The sequence below is a fragment of the Drosophila miranda genome, chromosome 4, assembly GCF_003369915.1.
Source record: "Drosophila miranda strain MSH22 chromosome 4, D.miranda_PacBio2.1, whole genome shotgun sequence".
NCBI lineage: Eukaryota > Metazoa > Arthropoda > Insecta > Diptera > Drosophilidae > Drosophila > Drosophila miranda.
The window spans coordinates 22,996,492-23,014,984 of NC_046677.1; the positions used below are offsets into that span (position 1 = coordinate 22,996,492).

The 18,493-nt window shown below is 42.4% G+C and overlaps 3 protein-coding genes across 6 annotated transcripts; 2 read left to right on the forward strand and 1 right to left on the reverse strand.

The window, feature by feature from the left end:
• Positions 1-1,816: 1,816 nt before the first annotated feature.
• On the reverse strand, positions 1,817-7,715 carry LOC108162034 (chorion transcription factor Cf2). Of its 4 annotated transcripts, XM_017296557.2 has the most exons (5): positions 7,508-7,715; positions 7,069-7,138; positions 5,743-6,857; positions 4,982-5,160; positions 1,817-4,100 (listed from the first exon to the last, which is right to left on the reverse strand). In XM_017296557.2, the coding sequence occupies exons 3-5, from the start codon at positions 6,750-6,752 to the stop codon at positions 3,925-3,927; spliced, it is 1,365 nt and encodes a 454-aa protein (XP_017152046.1). In that variant the 5' UTR covers positions 6,753-6,857; positions 7,069-7,138; positions 7,508-7,715; the 3' UTR covers positions 1,817-3,924. The 4 variants fall into 4 exon arrangements, with proteins under 4 accessions (XP_017152046.1, XP_017152043.1, XP_017152041.1 ...); XM_017296554.2 differs by lacking the exon at positions 7,069-7,138; XM_017296552.2 differs by lacking the exon at positions 7,069-7,138 and having other exon boundaries at positions 5,743-7,036.
• A 228-nt stretch (positions 7,716-7,943) lies between these two features.
• Positions 7,944-10,396, forward strand: LOC108162031 (serine/threonine-protein kinase RIO3). Its single transcript, XM_017296549.2, has 3 exons — positions 7,944-8,251; positions 8,316-9,063; positions 9,131-10,396. Exons 2-3 carry the CDS (start codon positions 8,317-8,319, stop codon positions 10,238-10,240), a joined length of 1,857 nt encoding a protein of 618 aa, XP_017152038.1. The 5' UTR covers positions 7,944-8,251; position 8,316; the 3' UTR covers positions 10,241-10,396.
• A 6,023-nt stretch (positions 10,397-16,419) lies between these two features.
• LOC108163078 lies at positions 16,420-18,202 on the forward strand. Its single transcript, XM_017298158.2, has 2 exons — positions 16,420-16,806; positions 16,869-18,202. The coding sequence occupies exons 1-2, from the start codon at positions 16,522-16,524 to the stop codon at positions 17,619-17,621; spliced, it is 1,038 nt and encodes a 345-aa protein (XP_017153647.1). The 5' UTR covers positions 16,420-16,521; the 3' UTR covers positions 17,622-18,202.
• The last annotated feature ends 291 nt before the right edge of the window (positions 18,203-18,493 follow it).

The window sequence follows — 18,493 nt, forward strand, 5'->3', positions numbered from 1 at the left end:
AAGAAACTAATTATTGATAAACCTATTCCTACTACACACATTTGAGTTTACATCTAAGTTCCTCAACTCAACAGTTACTAATACTCTATTCATTTGCCACTTATTTCGAATCCAACCGAGCGAACACTCGGTATATATCCTCTCACCATCTCTCTCTATAAACGATAGGGAATATTTGTGAGAAGAGCACAGCGAAAATCATTTTGAAAGAACAGTGAATAATCAGTTGTAAATTTGAGCTTATAGGCATTAAAATCTAGTAATGAAATTCTCTCATAACTATCACACACTTTACATCTTACTAATTACCTACTAATATATATTTGTATTATATATTGTATACTTGTAATTCCTACATTTTCCCATCCAAAACACCGAACGGGGTAAACTTTTTGTAACTAAGTGCAGTACTGGACGAAAGAGAAGCGTGCTATACTTAAGAGAGGCCAAAACCAAAGACTATACAACACCAAGATGTTGCATGGGAGACCAAAAAGCTGTATTTGTGTAGGATTCTGGGATGACTCAGCTGAAATTTAAATGGAATTTGTACCTGATGCAATTGGTATTGAATAGTCTTTGGTTTTGGAGAGAGCAGAGCCCAGGCATTTTGTTTGTTATCTTTGTGTGGCAGTTACAGAAAGAAATCGAAAAGCTCCGGAAGGAAGTCGGTAAGGTAATGCTTAATATATGCTTAAGTACCCTTTTTTTGTATCGTAACTATCCGAACGAATTCTGTCTCAAGTATTATTCCCATTTGAAGTTGATTTCCCAACAATTTTAGATCCAATCCCAGAGAATGTTTAATATATCCCTTGTTTTCGAAGGTAGACGGTAGTAGGAGTTTTGAAAAAAAGCAAAGAAACCACAAAGTGAATACATTTCAAATGTACGCAATACATTTTTGGATGCGCTCGTTAGAATGTTTTTTGGGGAGAATAAGTCCATAGAAAACATATAGTACAGTTACTTGGGCATTTACATATATATGGGGTATAGTATATGTACGTATATACACATATATATAAAATTATATACATATAGCGAGTAAAACATGGCAAATGGTTAAATTAGGTAAACATACAACATGCATGCAACAAATTGAGCATTTAAAACAAATTATAGAAAGCCCAAAAAATTAAAGTAAATTGACGACAAAACTTAAGCCAACTTCTTGATTGCGTTTGATCAAAAGTGTGTGTGTAAAAAATATATAAGACATATACATAACTATATATAACTACTTATATTATATATAAATATATATATACATATATGAATGTAATCAGCATTACAATAAAAACCAAAGCAACCGAAGAGAGTGGCATACTAAATTAGTTGCTCAGCGCACACGAAACTACAACCCAACAAAAAAAAGGATCGAAAAGAGAAAACAGAAAAAATAATGTAAAACCGAAAACATTTTGAAAGTGTGATAGTGTTCATAATATTCGTTCATTGTAATTAAAACAGAAAAAAAACAACAACAAAAACTAAATAAACTAATCTAAATGATCAACTATATGTGGTGTCTGGGGGCGTTTAATTGGGGATTGATTGTAGATTACAGATGTGTTCCCGAAAAGCAACCTGAGAGCTGTTTGTGTGTGACGTAGAGTTCCGTGATATTAAAAACTCAACTAATCCATCCCGAATTTTACCTATAAATTCTACAGAACAATCAGAACATCATGTTCCTTAAATCATTATATAATCCCACATAGATATTATGTGTAAGAGCCTTAGAACGTGGGAACTGGATAGGAACAGTCTCTGGGAAATCGAAATTCTTTTGAGATCGTTTTCTTTTCGTATATAATCTTTCTACATGGTTGGACTTTATTTTGTGTATATAGTTCATCTTGTATATATCTATATATGTAAATTGAAATATTGCTCGAATATTTACTAGTTTTCGCTCACGTAAATTTAGATTGCAAGTACATACATACATAATAATAGTATCTAGTTATATATATAATAAATTTCATTTTAATTACACTTTACCAACTATTTACTCACTTTTTCACTGTTGTGTGCGTGTGTTGTCTGTCTGGCTTCGTCATTCGTTATTGGTTTCGTGGCTAAGTTCTAATAGTTAATCGGTATTTAGTACGTATCGTTATCAACATGATTAGTTCGTTATGCCATTATCATTATCATTCATACTCATACATTCTCATATTCACTTAGTTAATTAATTTGCTTAGTTTTTGCGGTTAGATAAGCCTGTCCTTCTTCGTTTCTGTTTGTTTGTTTGTCTGTTGCTTTTGATCGTCAACTCATTTCCTCTCGGTTTATTTAAAACTTAAAAAATTACAGTATTTTAGTACTTAGAATTTATTTTGGTTTTACATGCGCTGCGCATCGTTTTGTTGCTGTGCTATGTGCCATTTTAGGTAGACAATTTGTTTGAGTGTATTATGCATTAATATTACATACAGATTTATATGTATATATATATATTTTATATAATTATATAACACTTTGTTATAAAAATGTACATGGTTTTGGTTTTGCTACAGTTTTAGTTTTAGTTTTGTTTAAGGTTTAGTTGGTTTTAGTACGTACAACTCGTCCAAGTAATCGTTTTGTTTAAAAAGTCGCTTTTAAGTAGTAGTAAAAAATGATGAATTTTCTCATTTCGGATAAAGTACATACATAAAGTATATATGTTACAAAAAACAACTTGAAGCTTGTTTATCAAAATTATCAATTGTATAGATTGTTAGATTAGTTTATGTTTAATTTGTTTAACGTTCTAGTTTGGCGCATAAAGCTGTGTTGCGTTTAGCGTAAATTTTCCATTTTCAATTTTCTCTTAAATACTTTTTGACTTGCGTTAAAAAATGCAAAAATTTGGTAAAATTAATTGCTTAGTTGTTTGTTTGTTTTGTTCTCCATTAAGTTATAGTTTTTAGTTTTAAGGTTTAGTTTTATACAATCTCACTGTTTAGTGTAACAAACAAAAGCGACGCTTTTAACTTAAATAATTTAAAAAATAAACAATGGTTAACATTTCTTGAATAAAAACAAGCTAAACAGATTAAAAGTAAATAAAGTTTTTAAAGCCAAAACAAACGAGATCCTGCTCGTATGCAAATAGTTAAGAAATGGTTTGGTTTCTTGAGTGTTTTTTTGTTTTTCATGGTTTGAGTAAAAATTTCGAATAGTGTTTTTTTTTTATGAAAAATAAATAATTTTGTGTTTTTTGAGTTCGAATACATAAATGTATAATTTAAGAAATAATTTAAGTTTGCGCGTAGACTTGAGAGTACCCTTCTTTGTTTTTTTAAAACGTTTTACAAACAAGTTTGAGATAAAATTAATATTGCCACATAGTAGATGAATAAAAAATAGTTTCCTCTTTATATATACGCATAAATAATAGATATGTGTGTGTGTGTGTGTCTGTGTGTGTTTCTGTGTATATATATAGCGCCGCGTGGGTGCGTGAGTGTGCGCCAAGGAGTCACCATATAAAATCTCATAGAATAACAAAATATGATATACGATATTCATATAGGATATACAAATAAAAATTAAAAATTGCAAACATCTACATAACCAAAATGAATCAAAAATCGATTGCATTAACTTAAACATTCTAGAACCGTACGCTAGTTTAGTAAAAATTTGATTTGTTTGAAAACGAAAATCTAATTTAGTAATTTAGTATCTAGCAGCCCCTTCCGAGGAGATTTGCCAGTCGTTGGTTGCGTTGCTCCGCTTCAGTTAACTTCTTGTGTCGTCTTTGAAAAGGTCTTTCATTCTAGTTTGTTGCTCCAGCTTATCGCTACTGCTCCTTGTATTGCCACTGCCACTGATCGCCCACCATCCAAGAAGGTGGTGGTGGTGCTTCCTCTACGACGGCTTCTCGGGGTCGGCAGCAAGAGCGGGTTGGCGGCCCCCGCCAGGCCTGCCCTAGAGCGGATGCAGCTTGGTCGTGTGCACGGTGAGGGCGCTTCGCTGCGTGAAGCGCTTATCGCAATACGGACAGGTGTACGGCTTTTCGCCGGTGTGCGTCCGTATGTGCTTGGTGAGATAGTCCTTCACGCTGAAGGACTTCTCACAGTAGCCGCAATGAAACGGTTTCTCACCTGCAACAAACAACGAAGGCGAAAGGAAGATTGGGACACTTGGTTAGCACATGTCGTTTGCAACGCCAGTATGTGTCATGGTGCGTGCAGTACCAAAAACTTTGTTTGATTGACTGATTGATGTGTGTGTGTGTGTTTGTGTGTGTGTAGATACAGTAGAGATATGCATATCAAAAGGGTTTGCACGTTTTATTTAAACTATATATATATAGATTATATTGTATATATGTATATATATAGATATGTATATATATATTTAAGGATGTGTGTGTTTATATATTTTGCTGTGGTTTGGTGGTGTTAAAATGCATACGAGACATATTATTACGTAATGAAATGAGGCGGTGGGCGATACAGATTTGGATTATACCCTCGCAGAAATAGCGAAAAAATTGCTCTGGGGATTACTAATGCTTTCTGTTAGGATATGTAAGGTTCGGCTTGCCGAAGCTGGACTTTGTTTTATGTTTTTTGGCTGCTCAACGAAGAGTATGGCAAAAAGAATTTTTGGCACTGCTAATCGTAACTGTGCTTTGTGCTGCGTGCTGTGCTCTCTTTGCCATGTTCTTCTTTCTGGGTGCGTGCGCCTGCGCAGAGCGAGCTTTGTGCAGCCTGCGCAGAGGTAAGAGAGTAAGAGAGAGAGAGCGCCAGAGCCAGATACTGAGACTGAGATTAAGAGAGAGTAAGAGAGTAAGAGATTAATGGCAAATGAGAATGGACTTGCATACAGAGGTTTCTCTTTTTGTTGAGTATTGCTTTGAAGTGATTTCATTTTTGATCGATTGATTGGCTGATTGATTGATTGATTGACGAGTCGATTGATTGGTTGAGTTGATAGCTGATTGACTGACTGATTTGATTTGAAAAATATTGCTTCTCACCCGTGTGAGTCGTTAAATGTTTGTTCAGGTAATCCTTAACAGTGAACGCCCTGCCACAATAGCCACATCTAAATGGTTTCTCACCTGTATGTATGCGAGTGTGCTGTTTTAGTGTATTCGATTGAGTGAAGGACTTGCCGCAGTAGGAGCACGTGTAGGGGCGTTCTTTGGGCGTGGCGCTGTCGAAGTTGCGGGGCGTGGAGAGCGGAGAATGAAGAGTTAAGAATTGGCATAGATATACAATTTGGTTTTGTTTTTTTTTTTGGTTTTTCAAAATAGCGCGATGATACGGAATGCACAGAAAAATAGAAAGAGAAAGAGAGATAAAGAAATAAATAGAGAGATGGCGCGGGAGAAAAGAAAGAAAAAATCAGAATTATATTATTAGTAACAGTCGATGTACAAAAATAAATTGCAAAACAAACATCACACGAGGGACGCATGGCCCACGCCCCAAGGCGCTTAAGGGGCGCGCGCCCATGCGCCCAGCTGGTCCGAAGGAAACAAAAAAAATCATATACAATATGGTAAAAAGTATTACGGTTAGCTGGGAGAGCCTCCAGGCCAGACAGACCCCGAACAGAACCGAATCGGATCGGATCGTGTGGTTCCATTTGGGTTGGCTGGAACCCAGGGCTGCCCTAAACGAATAACGGGCGCTTCCCGCAGAAAAGTGTGACCGAATTGCTACACTTTTTAGAGCTGGCCACACTGTTCGGCGGGGACAAATTTCACATAGAACGCATATAAATGGAATTTACTCTGCTTCGCCTGTGTGGATCTTGCGGTGCATGGCCAGGGTTCCCAGCGTCTTGAATGTCTTCGGGCAGTCCGGACATTTGTGCCGGATCTTGTGCGCCTGATCCGCTGTCACGATCCGCGTGCTGACCAGGACACTGGTTGCGGCCCCCGGGGTCGGTGCCTGCACGCCAGGATTCGCTTGTATGGCATAGACGGGGACAGCGTTAACCACATCGCCACTATCGCTCAGACTGAGCGGCTCTTCCTTGATGATGACCTGGGGATGGGCGACGGAGCCCCCATTCGAATTCTTGTTCAGCTTGACGGTGAGCGGCGGCACTTTGAGGCCCACCTGGTCGCCAGAAAGATCGTCCTGGTGGTGCTGTTGCTGCTGATGCTCCTGCAGTTCCCGCTGCTGTTGCTCAAGCAGTTCCTGCTGCTGATGATGGTGCTCCTGCTGCAGCTGCTGCTGCTGCTGGTGATGTTGCTCTTCGGGCGTCAGTCTCATATCACGCGGCGCAATGGCGGGAAGCTCGTCGGGTGTCACGGGCGCCTCCTGCTGCTCCATGAACGCCTGCTGTCCCGCCGCCAGCATGGACGTCGTGCAGACGGAACCGCACTGCGTGCACTTGTATTCGTTGGGGTTCGGCGTAGCCGAATGCACTCCGTAAATGCTGCATACGAGGCAACGCGCCAGGAAGGCGGGCGCCTGGTGCGTCATTCGCTGGTGCTCGTCCAGATCCACGGCGCTCCCGAACTTCTCATCACAGTTAACGCACGAATAGTTGGGCTTCAGTTGCTGCTGCTGCTGCTGCTGTTGTTGCTGTTGCTGGTGCTGCTGTTGGGCGGCCTCCAGCGATGTGATAGCTCCCTGAGCGTTCAGCGTTATGCCGTGGCACAGCTGCATGTGCTCTGTAACGTGCTGGGCCCGCTCGAACTGCTGGTGGCACATGGGACAGTAGTGCGGACTGACATGGACGTTGGGGTCCATGCTGAGATTTGGCAGAAAGGCGGTCTTCAGTGTGTCCATGTTGGCTATCACGGCTGCCACTTGATGTGTCGGCGGCGTTGGGGGTGGTGGCTGCGGCGGATGCACCTGCTGTGGCTGGTCCTCGGGACGTGGCAGACGCTGTTCCTGTATGTTGGTGGTAGACTTTATCATTTCACTCTATCACTCGGAAGTCCCGGTAGTTCCCAAAGCCAAAGCAGCCCCAAGCGTAAGCGTATCTCCTTATTTGGTATGTTTTATGGCGTTTATGGAAGGCGGAATAGCAGTAGCGAATTGGCGGTTAGTGTATGATGATGGAGGCGCCTCTGTCCACGAAAAGAAGAGAAATAATAATTACACCAGTATTCTATTACAGCGTTCGTGTGCGCGTGCTTTAGATGCCGGGGTGTGGATGCTTGCGGGTGGTGCTGGAGAGGATTAGCGGTAAGAATTAAGCACAAATTAGCACAAATCTCTACGAGAATCCATTGCGCGCAAAAAACCCCAAGACGAAATCGGAAATCAGTTGCCGCCGCTTCTGCTTCTGCCTCTGTCACTGGTTCTCTGCTTCTGTTTCTGTTTCTGTTTCTGATTCTGATTCTGCTTCTGTCGCCCCGATCTCGTTTCTTTTCCCTCTCAAGTTTGACCCCCAAGTCCCCCCACACGGACGGCAGCGGCAGCGGCGGCGGCAGAGGCAATGCGTTCGAATTGAAAATTTTTTTTGGTCTGTCATATTCTAAATTCGGAATTCTATTTTGATTTTTTTTTCGGTCTCGTTTTTGTTCCATCTTTCTTACCAGCGTTAGCACGTATTTATTGCACTCGGGGTTTTAATGCGGCCGTTACTGCTGGCGAAAAAGGTGGCCGATTAATTTAATAACATTTCTTCTTTGTACAACAAAAAATATATTAACAAAAAAAATTTTTCACTTTTATTATTATTTTTGGCGATGTACAAGTACAACAAAAAGTATCGCCAGGCATACTTTTGCACATTCCGTTTTGCACTGACATTCGACTCGAGTTTAGGGCTGCAAAACGACGAGTGGATAGCTATCGATAGTTAAATAATTTGCAAATATGAGTTTTATTTATTGAAAATATTGCTACAATAAAGCTTAAAATCTGACAAGTCAAGTTTCTTCTTTTAAGAACATAGTTTAACGTTGCTCATTACATTTTCAGGCTAAATTCAAAAAAACTCGCATAAATATCGTTCCACCGTTCCGATATGTATGGTTAATGTTCCATCCCCAATTGGACAATCGCTATTTCACAACATTTGTAAAAACAAAAATACGAAAAAAAGTAAAAGCGATTGCAACTTAGGTGTAATAGTCCTTCGCCAGGTGACGCCCGCCAGACACCTTTGCTGCAGTATAAATATCAATAGTCTTCAATCAGGTATTCGACTGCCTGGAGTCTGCTGGCAGCCAGCAGACAAGCTAAAAAGAATCGTTTGTTGTGACCACAACACACGAGACAAACTTGAAAATTACCACCGATCAGGAGCCGATCCCTCACGCCAAAAGTGCCAAAAGGTTTGTGGGATAAAACTGAATATAGCTGGCTTTTCTCTTTATTGATTTATTGGGCTATTGCCAGTATGTCGTCGCCATGGATCAAGACCCAGGAGCCAGTGCAGACCACGAGTCTAGCTGATATCATGTCGGAGCAGTATGCACATCGTTTGCACAACCAGGAGGTAAAGCGGCATCAGCAAACCCAGAAGAAAACTGAGGTGGAAGCCACATCCATCTGGGACGGGGAAGCAGCTTCACCGGGTGCTGCCAACTACTCCGATGTGGCCGCGATACCAGCAAAGACCAACACCGAAACGGAAGAGTGGGAGGACTACTCTTCGCTTCTAGAGGATTGCGGAGAGGCCGATTTGCCGCCAGAGGTGCTGGCCCTTCTTCAGGAAGAGGAGAGCGGCAGTGGCGGCGACTCCGATGCAGTCATTGCCCAAATGCTGCAGTCCCAATTCGATCACGAGTACAACGAGGAGCTGCGCCGCATCGAACAGAAGCAGAACAAGCAGTCCAAAGTGACTGTAACCCTGGACAAATTCCGACGCAGCGGTGATGCCGAGTTCCTGCACGACACCGAGGAGGACGACTACGAGGAGGATGAGCTGGAGCGGCTAAAGCACGACTGGGACCGTTTCGAGACCAACGAAAAGAGGCTGGAGTCCATACCTAGGTGTGGCTTTAAAATGAGCAAGGAGGGCGAAATGATTACTAAGCATGATCCACAGTTGTGCGCCGTCCGCAATGCCCAGCGCGTGATGTCGTTTCCCCCAGAATTTCCCACTGGCGATGGAGCTGGCTTCGACATGAAGCTGTCCAACAAGGTGAACCATAATCTGATCCCATTTTTATGCACATTTGCCAACACAATATCTATTAATTCACTTGCAGGTGTTCAATCAGTTGAAGGCCTATTCCCGTCGTGGCCGTTCCGATCGTCACGAGAAAGTGGCCACTGCCGAAATGGGCCTGGATGCCAGCACTCGCCTACTGTTGTACAAGCTGATCAACAATCAAGTGCTCGAACAGATCAACGGCATCATCTCCACGGGCAAAGAGGCGGTGATCCTGCACGCCAACTCCGATTCCAGCTACACGGGAAGCAATGAGCATGGCCATCAAAGCGGTGTGCTGATGCCGCCCAACCTCTTACCCAAGGAGTGTGCCATCAAGATCTTTAAGACCACGCTGAACGAGTTCAAGCAAAGGGATCGGTACATCAAGGACGACTATCGCTTCAAGGATCGATTCAGTAAGCAAAATCACCGCGTCATCATCAACATGTGGGCGGAGAAGGAGATGCACAATCTGATGCGTATGCAGAACATTGGCCTCAGCGTGCCCGACGTGGTGGTCCTGAAGAAGCATGTTCTGGTCATGCGCTTCATTGGTGACAATCACAATGCTGCGCCCAAGCTGAAGGATGCCCGCCTGAGCGCTGCCGAGCTGAGCTGCGCCTATGAGGAGATTGTGGTGGCTATGCACAAGATGTACAACGAGGCCAAGCTGGTCCATGCTGATCTCAGCGAGTACAATATTCTCTGGTTCGAGGGAAAATGTTGGTTCATCGACGTGGCCCAGAGTGTGGAGCCAAAGCACCCAAGTGCCCTGGAGTTTCTCATGCGGGACTGCGGCAATATTGTGAACTTCTTCGAGAGACGCGGACTGCCTAACATCTACACCAAAGAGCAGCTATTCGAATACATCACCAATCTCAATGCCGAGACCCACAATGCCGCCATGCTGGAGAGGATTCATACACGAGGCGCCTCCATCAACGAGGCCACTGCACCCAATCAGCAGGAGTGTCCCGATGAACTAAAGCCTCTCGAGTATCCCTTCGAGCTGGCCTGGGAGAAATCGCAGCGTGATCGCGAGGCGAGCAAAGCCCTCAAGCAAAGTCTGGACACTAATGAAAACGATAAGGACGATGATCACGATAGCGATAGCGATGACGATGAAAACAAGGATAAGGACAATAACACTACTGCCACACGTTGAAACGCCAGTGCTCCCTTGACAATTGAAACTCTTTAGTTCGTATTTTCTAGTTGATATTAAACTTTGGAAACGCTAATGGAATTTGAAAATTCCAAAAAATATAAAATATGATTATTGTAGTCGAGTGGCTCGACTATAAGTACACCACCAACCAAATAATATTGTGTTTGCTATTTAAGATCAAGTAGGAGAGATTTAGTCGGTTTTTGTAGTAATGAAAAATAGTCTGATTGGAATGGAAACTTCTTGTATGCAAATGTGTGCTGCGGGGCTCTCTGAGTGCCTGTTTTTCTCAGGTATGTGTATGGGAAACGCTTTAATATAGATTTTACATATACACATAAATACATACCCATTGATACTATGATGCAACAGCGAATGCCTTGCCTGATAAGTACCGAAAAACAGAATACATTGAGTGTGCATGATGCTCGGACTAAAGTTTCGCTCTTAAGTAGTGTTTTTGTTTTTTATATTGGGGTATAGATAGATGATATTACGTTGTAGTTTCTACAGCTATTTGCTGTATACATCTTGATTCGGCGGGAAATATTTCATCAAACATTAGGTAGACTTTTGAAATTTAAATTTTACGGCCATGTTGCACGCCTAATTGGCTTTGATCTTGAATCGTTATTAATCAATTAAGATTAATGCAAATGTCATACCCAATGACTACACGTGCCACGCCCACAGAAGCTAACCCGGCAATTGAACTCATTTTATGCGCATTTTGTTTCCCCATTTAATTGGTAGATTCCCAGCTTGGACAAATCTTTGATCAAATTGATTACGAGTAGAATTTCCATGCGCAATGTCTTATCCGGGACTCTATTTCTAGAATTGCAAGCTATAGGAAGTGGTGCATCAATCAGTTACGTTTGAGATGGATTGAGATGGATGCGTTCGTAAGTTGGACTTTAGAAAAATAGTCCACGTGTGACGTCAGCATCCAGTTCAGAGCAGTTTTATAGGCTATGCATCTATAGCTTTGTGTGAAGCGTGTGGCTTTGTTGTAGTCATTGAGGCTGAGACAATCAAAGTCTGCTTCGCTGTACCCTTGCTTATCAATGGGAATGGCCAGAGTATACTTATACATATGTACTATGTATATGCCACACTACGAAAGTGATTATTTCATTTTTATAAATTATTCCATTGCCAATACAACTTCCATTCAATTTCAGTTCAACGGATTTGCATACCACTGTTCGCTCTGTCTGTAGCTGTCAATCAAAATTGAACTCTGCTGTATCAGCACTGCTCTGCATTTATTATGCATTCAATAATACTTCAAACTGTTTATTTGCGGTGCTTGGATGTGGAAAATATTATTTATTTTTGATTTTTTATTGAACGCAGCGCACTTTCGACGTTGGCAACAGGCCGCACAGCGCCAGCATCATCTATTAGCATCCGTTGTCTATACATATCTACACTCTGCATATATATTTGTATGGGATGGTATATGTTACAATGTAGAGACCCACACATAGACCCCATCATAAGGGGGCCCGACTCCGACAGCGCGCTGCTGGTGACGCAAAGAAACAAAAGAGGAGGAGAAAAAAAAAAAAATATTTGTAATTTCGTTGGGGATAGAAGTGGAAAATATATGTATAAAAAACTTGAGTTGAAGCATGCCCACGTACACACATTTGAAAGTATTTTAAATTGTATAAAAAATATAGGTAGCAACAAAAATTAAAATTTTTTGCCCTTAATAAAAGCCAATTCATCTGGCAAAATAAATGTGTCACTCGCGTTTGAGAATCGTTAAAAATATTTCAAAGTGGCTTGCCACTGTTCTATACCTAAATACAGTTCAACTTCTCCAAGGGGGAACCACCTTTACGCCACAATAATTATTCGATATGATGCTGTACTAAATAGAAAACTTGATCCTGAACGTATATATATATCTATAAGATATGTACATGCATATAGCCAGATTTCCAACACCGCTAAGATCGACTCATTATACTTCCATTGGGTATCCAAAGCTTTGAGTCCAGAACTAGGTATCTTCTAGCTCACATATGAAAGTGCGCTCAATCGAAGCTATACTGTAGACAGTTGGTATACGTACGTACATATATATAAGGTGTCTTAAAAATGCATTTCACAATTTTTCAAATTGTTTTTTGCCCGTCAAAAACAGTCTAGTTTTTGTTTTTGTGTCTGACAAAAGAAAAAAAAAAGAAAACTGCGCGCTTCATTGATAAGATCCCAGTGAGACAGACAATCATCTGGTGGTTCGACAAAATATTATTCCAATTTCGGGCTATTGAATATGTTAGGAAATATAGAAAGTTTATTTTTATTAAATATGTACTGTCCTTTAATGGATTTGTATGATAATTATTCCGAAGAAAGACCATTATTTATAGGACTTGGAAACCCGACTTTCATTCCAAAGCAAAGCAGAGCAGAGCAAAAAGAGATACGTGAATAACAAGAGCTAAAGTAATAATGATAAACACAGCGCCCAGACAACAGGCCCAAGAGTTGCGCAAAAAAAGCGAGAAAAAAATACCAAACGAAGCTATAAACTCGGGCATTGCGTTTGGGATCATCAATTAAAATGTGCCAGGCATGTAATCAGGCGCTCCAGCTCGAATTCCAAATAACAGAGTCGTCCCGTACCGTCCTACTCCCAGCTCCCAGCGCCACCTTACCAATCGTTGATAGTGAAAAAGTGGGCTGATCTAGGCATGAAATTAATTAAGCCCGTCCAGTATTTTCTTCAAGTGTAGCCAAGAAATGTACACTCACACACTCACGCACAGAGCACACTTATGCACGCGCCACTTGACAGTGCCAAGAAGAGGGAGGAGAGCCAAAGCGCCAACCGTCGAAGGAGGCTCGTCGTCGTGATCTTGGCAGAGGCTGCGCGGCCGCTGCTCTGCCATGTCGCTGCGCTGGCAATGCTCCAGACCAGGGTGTATTTTGTACAAGGTGACGCTTTGTCGATTTCTTATTATGTCTTCCACTCTCTTCGATTATATCTGCGACAAACGCTTTTGTAGATCGGTGTTCGCCATAGAGGCTATACATCATCAGCAGATCTTGAAAGTTTTAAGGCTCCAGACCAAGCAACTATTATTATGAATACGCATAAACATCACACATCCAATCTCGGTATTTCAAAGGATCGCGGGGCAAATAAATTTGATAGGAAAACATATAAAATTTAGCAGTCAAATCGCTTGAAGTCGCTGCACGTGTGCTCTAACACCCGAGGTACTTTTATTTATTCAAAATTGATCTAAAATTATCCACTCAACAGATCTTTAAATTTATTACTGCTCAAAGCCATGTGTTCAGAGAGCAAAACGACAGGTGCACGTTAAATTGTATTGTTCATTCTGGCTTTAATAATTATCCGATCGCAACGCGTTTCTGCAATCAAGTAGATATGCAAGTATGATTGTTTGTTATGATTCAGCTTTTTGTTGAATTTTTGTATCTTTACAGATGTGGATGACACAGGGTTTCGTAATTTTCGTCGGAAAGCCTTTCTGGCTGGTATTCGTACTCTTTAATTACTGCATTTAAAAAGGGAGAGCTCTCTGGGAATACCTTATGCTGTTACCTTACGCTAAAACACCTTGGTCCAGAAAACGTGGAATCGTGATCGAACTGACCTCAAGTGGTCGCTGTCGCTGTCGCGTCGCTGCCACATCCACTGCACACCAGACTCTCTCACGCACACACACTGATTGGAGCCGTACGCAGACTGGAATCCGAACGTTTAAAGTTAACAATTTATTTGCATTATTAATTTTCATGTACCTGTACCCCGTAGCAGCGCAAGTTGGTCAAGCTCCCCACGGACTGGCAGGCAGGACTCGCGGACAGCCCCAGTCTTCTATTTTAGGTCTAACTTGTTGCTTGACCATCGGGGGCAGCCTGCCTCCATTTGAAGTCCGGCTGGTGCTGCTTGTGGCATGTAATAATAGCACAAGTTAGCTATAAAAATAGAACCTTAATTTATTGTTGCCACAACTACATTGTGGTGCTATTTTCCGCTGGTAGCCATCTGCCTCTGCCCTTACATGGTCATGGTCATATCATTTGCAGTTTAATGGTGACATCTCAAAGCCTTTTCAACGAAAGTGAAATGACTGAAAAGATGTTGGGGCTGTCTGGCTGCGGTTCTTGTTACGCTTTTTGTTGGATTTGCAAATATTTTTTGTATTGCAGAACTCCACAGTTTAGAGATATAGTAATGTGAGATATGACAGCATCGTTTTGACAACAGATCTTTGTGCGACTTTCTGGAAATCTCAAAAATCCCAGAAGTCTTTCTGGTAGTTTTTCGTCCGAAACTATTATCTGTTATCCGATCTGTTTTTATTGCCAACAAACATTTAAAATATATCCTATTAAATTACCTTGTGTACACTTATGAGACTTGAAATCGTTTTGAAGTACTGTATCAGTATACCTTCCTGACAATTGGTCTCCGATCGCGTCATAGGTATCGAATGACGTCTGGCTCGCGGATCATAGCGGATCAACGTCGCACGTGCCCTAGTGGGGCACTCTACGGGGGAGTACAAATTCATTCCACCTTCTGCAAGGTCATAGCTATAATATAATAATAATAATAATAGAAGATGATCCAATACAGATATGTACTTAATCTTGTTGCAGGTTTTTGTGTTCTACCACCAAAGCGTTAATTTTCGGCAATTTTTTTCCATAAATATCCAACTGAAACATTCGGCTTTCACTCTAAAATTGTAAAGATATAAAATATGTACATATATCCAAAAGCCACAAGGATCAGTAGCTCCAGTCCATCCAGGATGAGTCGCGTTTAGAAGTAAAATCCTAGAAGATTCTAGTTCTGTCATTCTGGTTAACGCTCTTCAGTAAATATTTGGATAAAATGGTATGTCTTCGCAATAGAAACGACTGGAAGCGTCGATCTATTGAGGTTAACTATTCTTTTGTCTTATGAAATTCTAATCAGTTAATGGTGCATTCATCCCCTCAGAGATCCCTTCACAGTTATTGTACCCGCAGAAAAACAATAATTTTAATTGCCTAGAGAGCGACCGTTGATGCAGGGAAATTGTTAATTATACATTTATCACCATTCAGAACGGGCTGAAATTATAGGTCTGTGAACAAAGCCACGCCTATCGCCTCGCCCAACGCCATCTTCTGGGGACAATGTGTCAAGTGTTTAGTTCCGAATATCGACATTTCGTGATAAAAACATGCGCAAACAGAACTAATTGAAGATTCCAAAAAAGCAACATAGATAGATTGGGGGAAGTGTCATCGAAGTTTACGGCGAAAAACTGTTGCAAAAATAAAAGAAAAGAAACAAAAACATGTGTAAAAAAAATTGACGGGCATATGTTAATGAAGGTAAGCGTTCGCCTAAATGAACCTGATGAGGTTTATTGGGTTTTGCTTGATTGCCGAACAGAATAAATAAATACAACAAAATGAAAAACCGAAAAGGCATGAAAACGTGTTTAAATAAAAATCACCTCCAATATGGCTGTCACGTGAACTGTTGTACGGATGAATCAGCCGCCAGTCAGTTGCCCCAAAGCGATTTCGTTTCATTTCGCGGGGGTTCATAAACAACCCAAAAAATCAAAAAACAAAATTCGGTTTTGAGATATTTGTATATACAGATGTACATACATATGTACATACCATACAGTACGTATTATGTACTGATGGCGTTGTTGTTGCCCTTGACCATGTTTTGACAAGCACAACATCAGCACATGGCTAGCAGCAGCCGAGTACCTGACCGGCCCCGGACCGTTATGAGCCGGGACAACCGATCTATTGTGTATTACCAATACTCGTATACTCGTAACAATATATCACTTTTGGCATGCGCTGATTGACGGACAGATGTTTTAACCACACACGGTACTTGGTTCTAAGTCGGCTTCTCCTGGCCTCTACCTGGCTCTGCTTCTGGTTCCGTTCAGATATTGCCAGATTCTGCCGGCTTGTTTACGAAGTAGCGCTCAAAGCATAATGGCAAAATGAAATGGAAACATGAACCCTGCCAGGGCCTGAGTAGAGTATTGCCGAATGTCTAAAACCCGCTGCCTGATGATCTCTAATGACGAGGAAGTGCCTCTGGATCGTGAGCCGTTTCCCATTGACTAGAAACAAATTCCAGACTCAATCACAGTAATCTATATTTTTTTTGGTTGATGTGTGTGGAAATACTTTTTCGTATTCTGATCTTTTTATACACATATCGGATAGTGAACCAAATTTAGGGCTGACGAAAGATGCCGTATCTGTACGGGATTGCGGACACCAAGTTCCTGGTGAAGAATATCAAGAAGAAGGTACCCACCGGAGTGCCGCCCACCAAGTTTCGACGCAACGAGTTCCTCAAGGGTCGTCCGAAGATCGATCTAAACGATGTTCCCATTCAGTTCCGTGCCTCGCCGGCTTCCCTCGTGGAGCTATGCGTCAATGTGGTGGATAAGCTACCGATTCCATCGATCTTTGAGTGGGATGACATGGATGTAAGGCGCTGGATCAAGCGATATGGCTATCCCGAATATATGGTAGGTCACCGGTACAACCAATCGTTACGGATTGATTGATCTATTGTCTACAAATGTTCTAGAACACTTTTCGCGTTAACATGATTTGGGGCCGAAAACTGCTGCTCGTCGACGCCTGCGCGTTGTCGGCGATGAACATCAAGGACTTTGATCATATTCGACATATAACGTACGGCATCCGGATGCTGTTCCACTTCGAGCTGGCCAAGTTCTCGCGCAGCATCAGCCTGCCCGACGAGAACCCGAATGAGCTTTACTTGCTGTTCCACACCCAGACGGGAGTCAACTACGATGAAGTGCGTCGCTCAGACTTGTATCGACGCATGCAGCTGATACGCGAGCGTTCCAAGAACCTGAACCACTGGGATCTGCTGTACCTGTGGCTGCGCCGCGAGCGGGAGCACAACTACACCGAGCTTATCGGCATGATACCGCGCTTCAACCTGTACAAGTGCAAGAAGGCCCTGCCAGTGGAGCCACCGGAGATACATCCGGAGGATGTCATGTGCAAGGTCTGCATTCCGCCCTGCGACTGTAACTGGACCGAGCGTGATCTGCGCCTGCCCTGGCGTCTCAACGTCCTGACACCACAGCTGACATTGACCCGGAGCAAATGGAACGCCATGGAGAAGGTCTGCACGGTCTGCATTCCGCCCTGCGAGTGCCGCTGGCCGCCGCGCTACTATCTCACTGGCACGGTCATCAAGTGCCTGCAGACTAAGTTCCCCGAGAAGTTCTGTCCCATCTTCGACGACCGCTTGCATGTCTCGGCTCGGCCCAGTCTGGTGGAGCGTTGGACCCGTTTCTCCATATGATTTTCTGCCTGTTATGTATATTTTCCTAATGGTAATTAAACTTTCATTGTTTCAGCAAGTGGGGGCTTGCATGTACAGTAGTAAAAGGATATATGTGGGCTGGGTTTAGCCTGCGATCCCTAGACAGAGCAAAAAGGAGCGAGGTCGAATTCCGAAACAACATTCAACACCCGAGAGCGCAAAGCAAGGACGAGCGAGGGCGAATTATGGATAGCACGAAGCAGATCCTCGTAAGAGGCTACGAGGGCGTTTTAGTCCTGTCATGCGAACTATTTTAAGATCTCTCCTACAAGTATATAAATATGAATAAGGAAAGCCCCAGATTAAATCACTATATCATATGGTGCTGCCAAAGGAACGATCGGGCTGCAAGGGTATCCAAAGCTTCGGCCCCGAAACTAGCCTTCCTTTCATGTCGTTAATTATACAATCCGATCGATCTGCTGAGACCACATCTGGATAATTATCATTACTATACAGCTAAGAAATCGAAGTCAGGCGCATTGAGAAAGTAAGGTAAAGGAGAGAGAAACGGAGAAGGAGAGAGAAGCAATCACAGGGGCCCCGTAACAGCAGCGAAGAGCAGACGAAAAAAATAAGGTACAGCGTAAAAATAAAATAAACGGCGCAAGAATTTGAGTTTTGTATCCCACGAACAACAACAAGAGTGACGACAGCGCCACCAGCAGCGCCGCGACGCTACGTGGACGTCGACGTCAGCAGAGGCCCCAACGCAACGCAAGAGCCCCACTGTAAACGAACCCATCGGAGCGCCAACGGCCTGACAACTTTGTCGTCGTCGACGTCGTCGTCGTCCAACGACGCCGCTGCTCTGTCCGTCCGCTGTTTCGCTGAGCGCCGAGCAAAGCAAA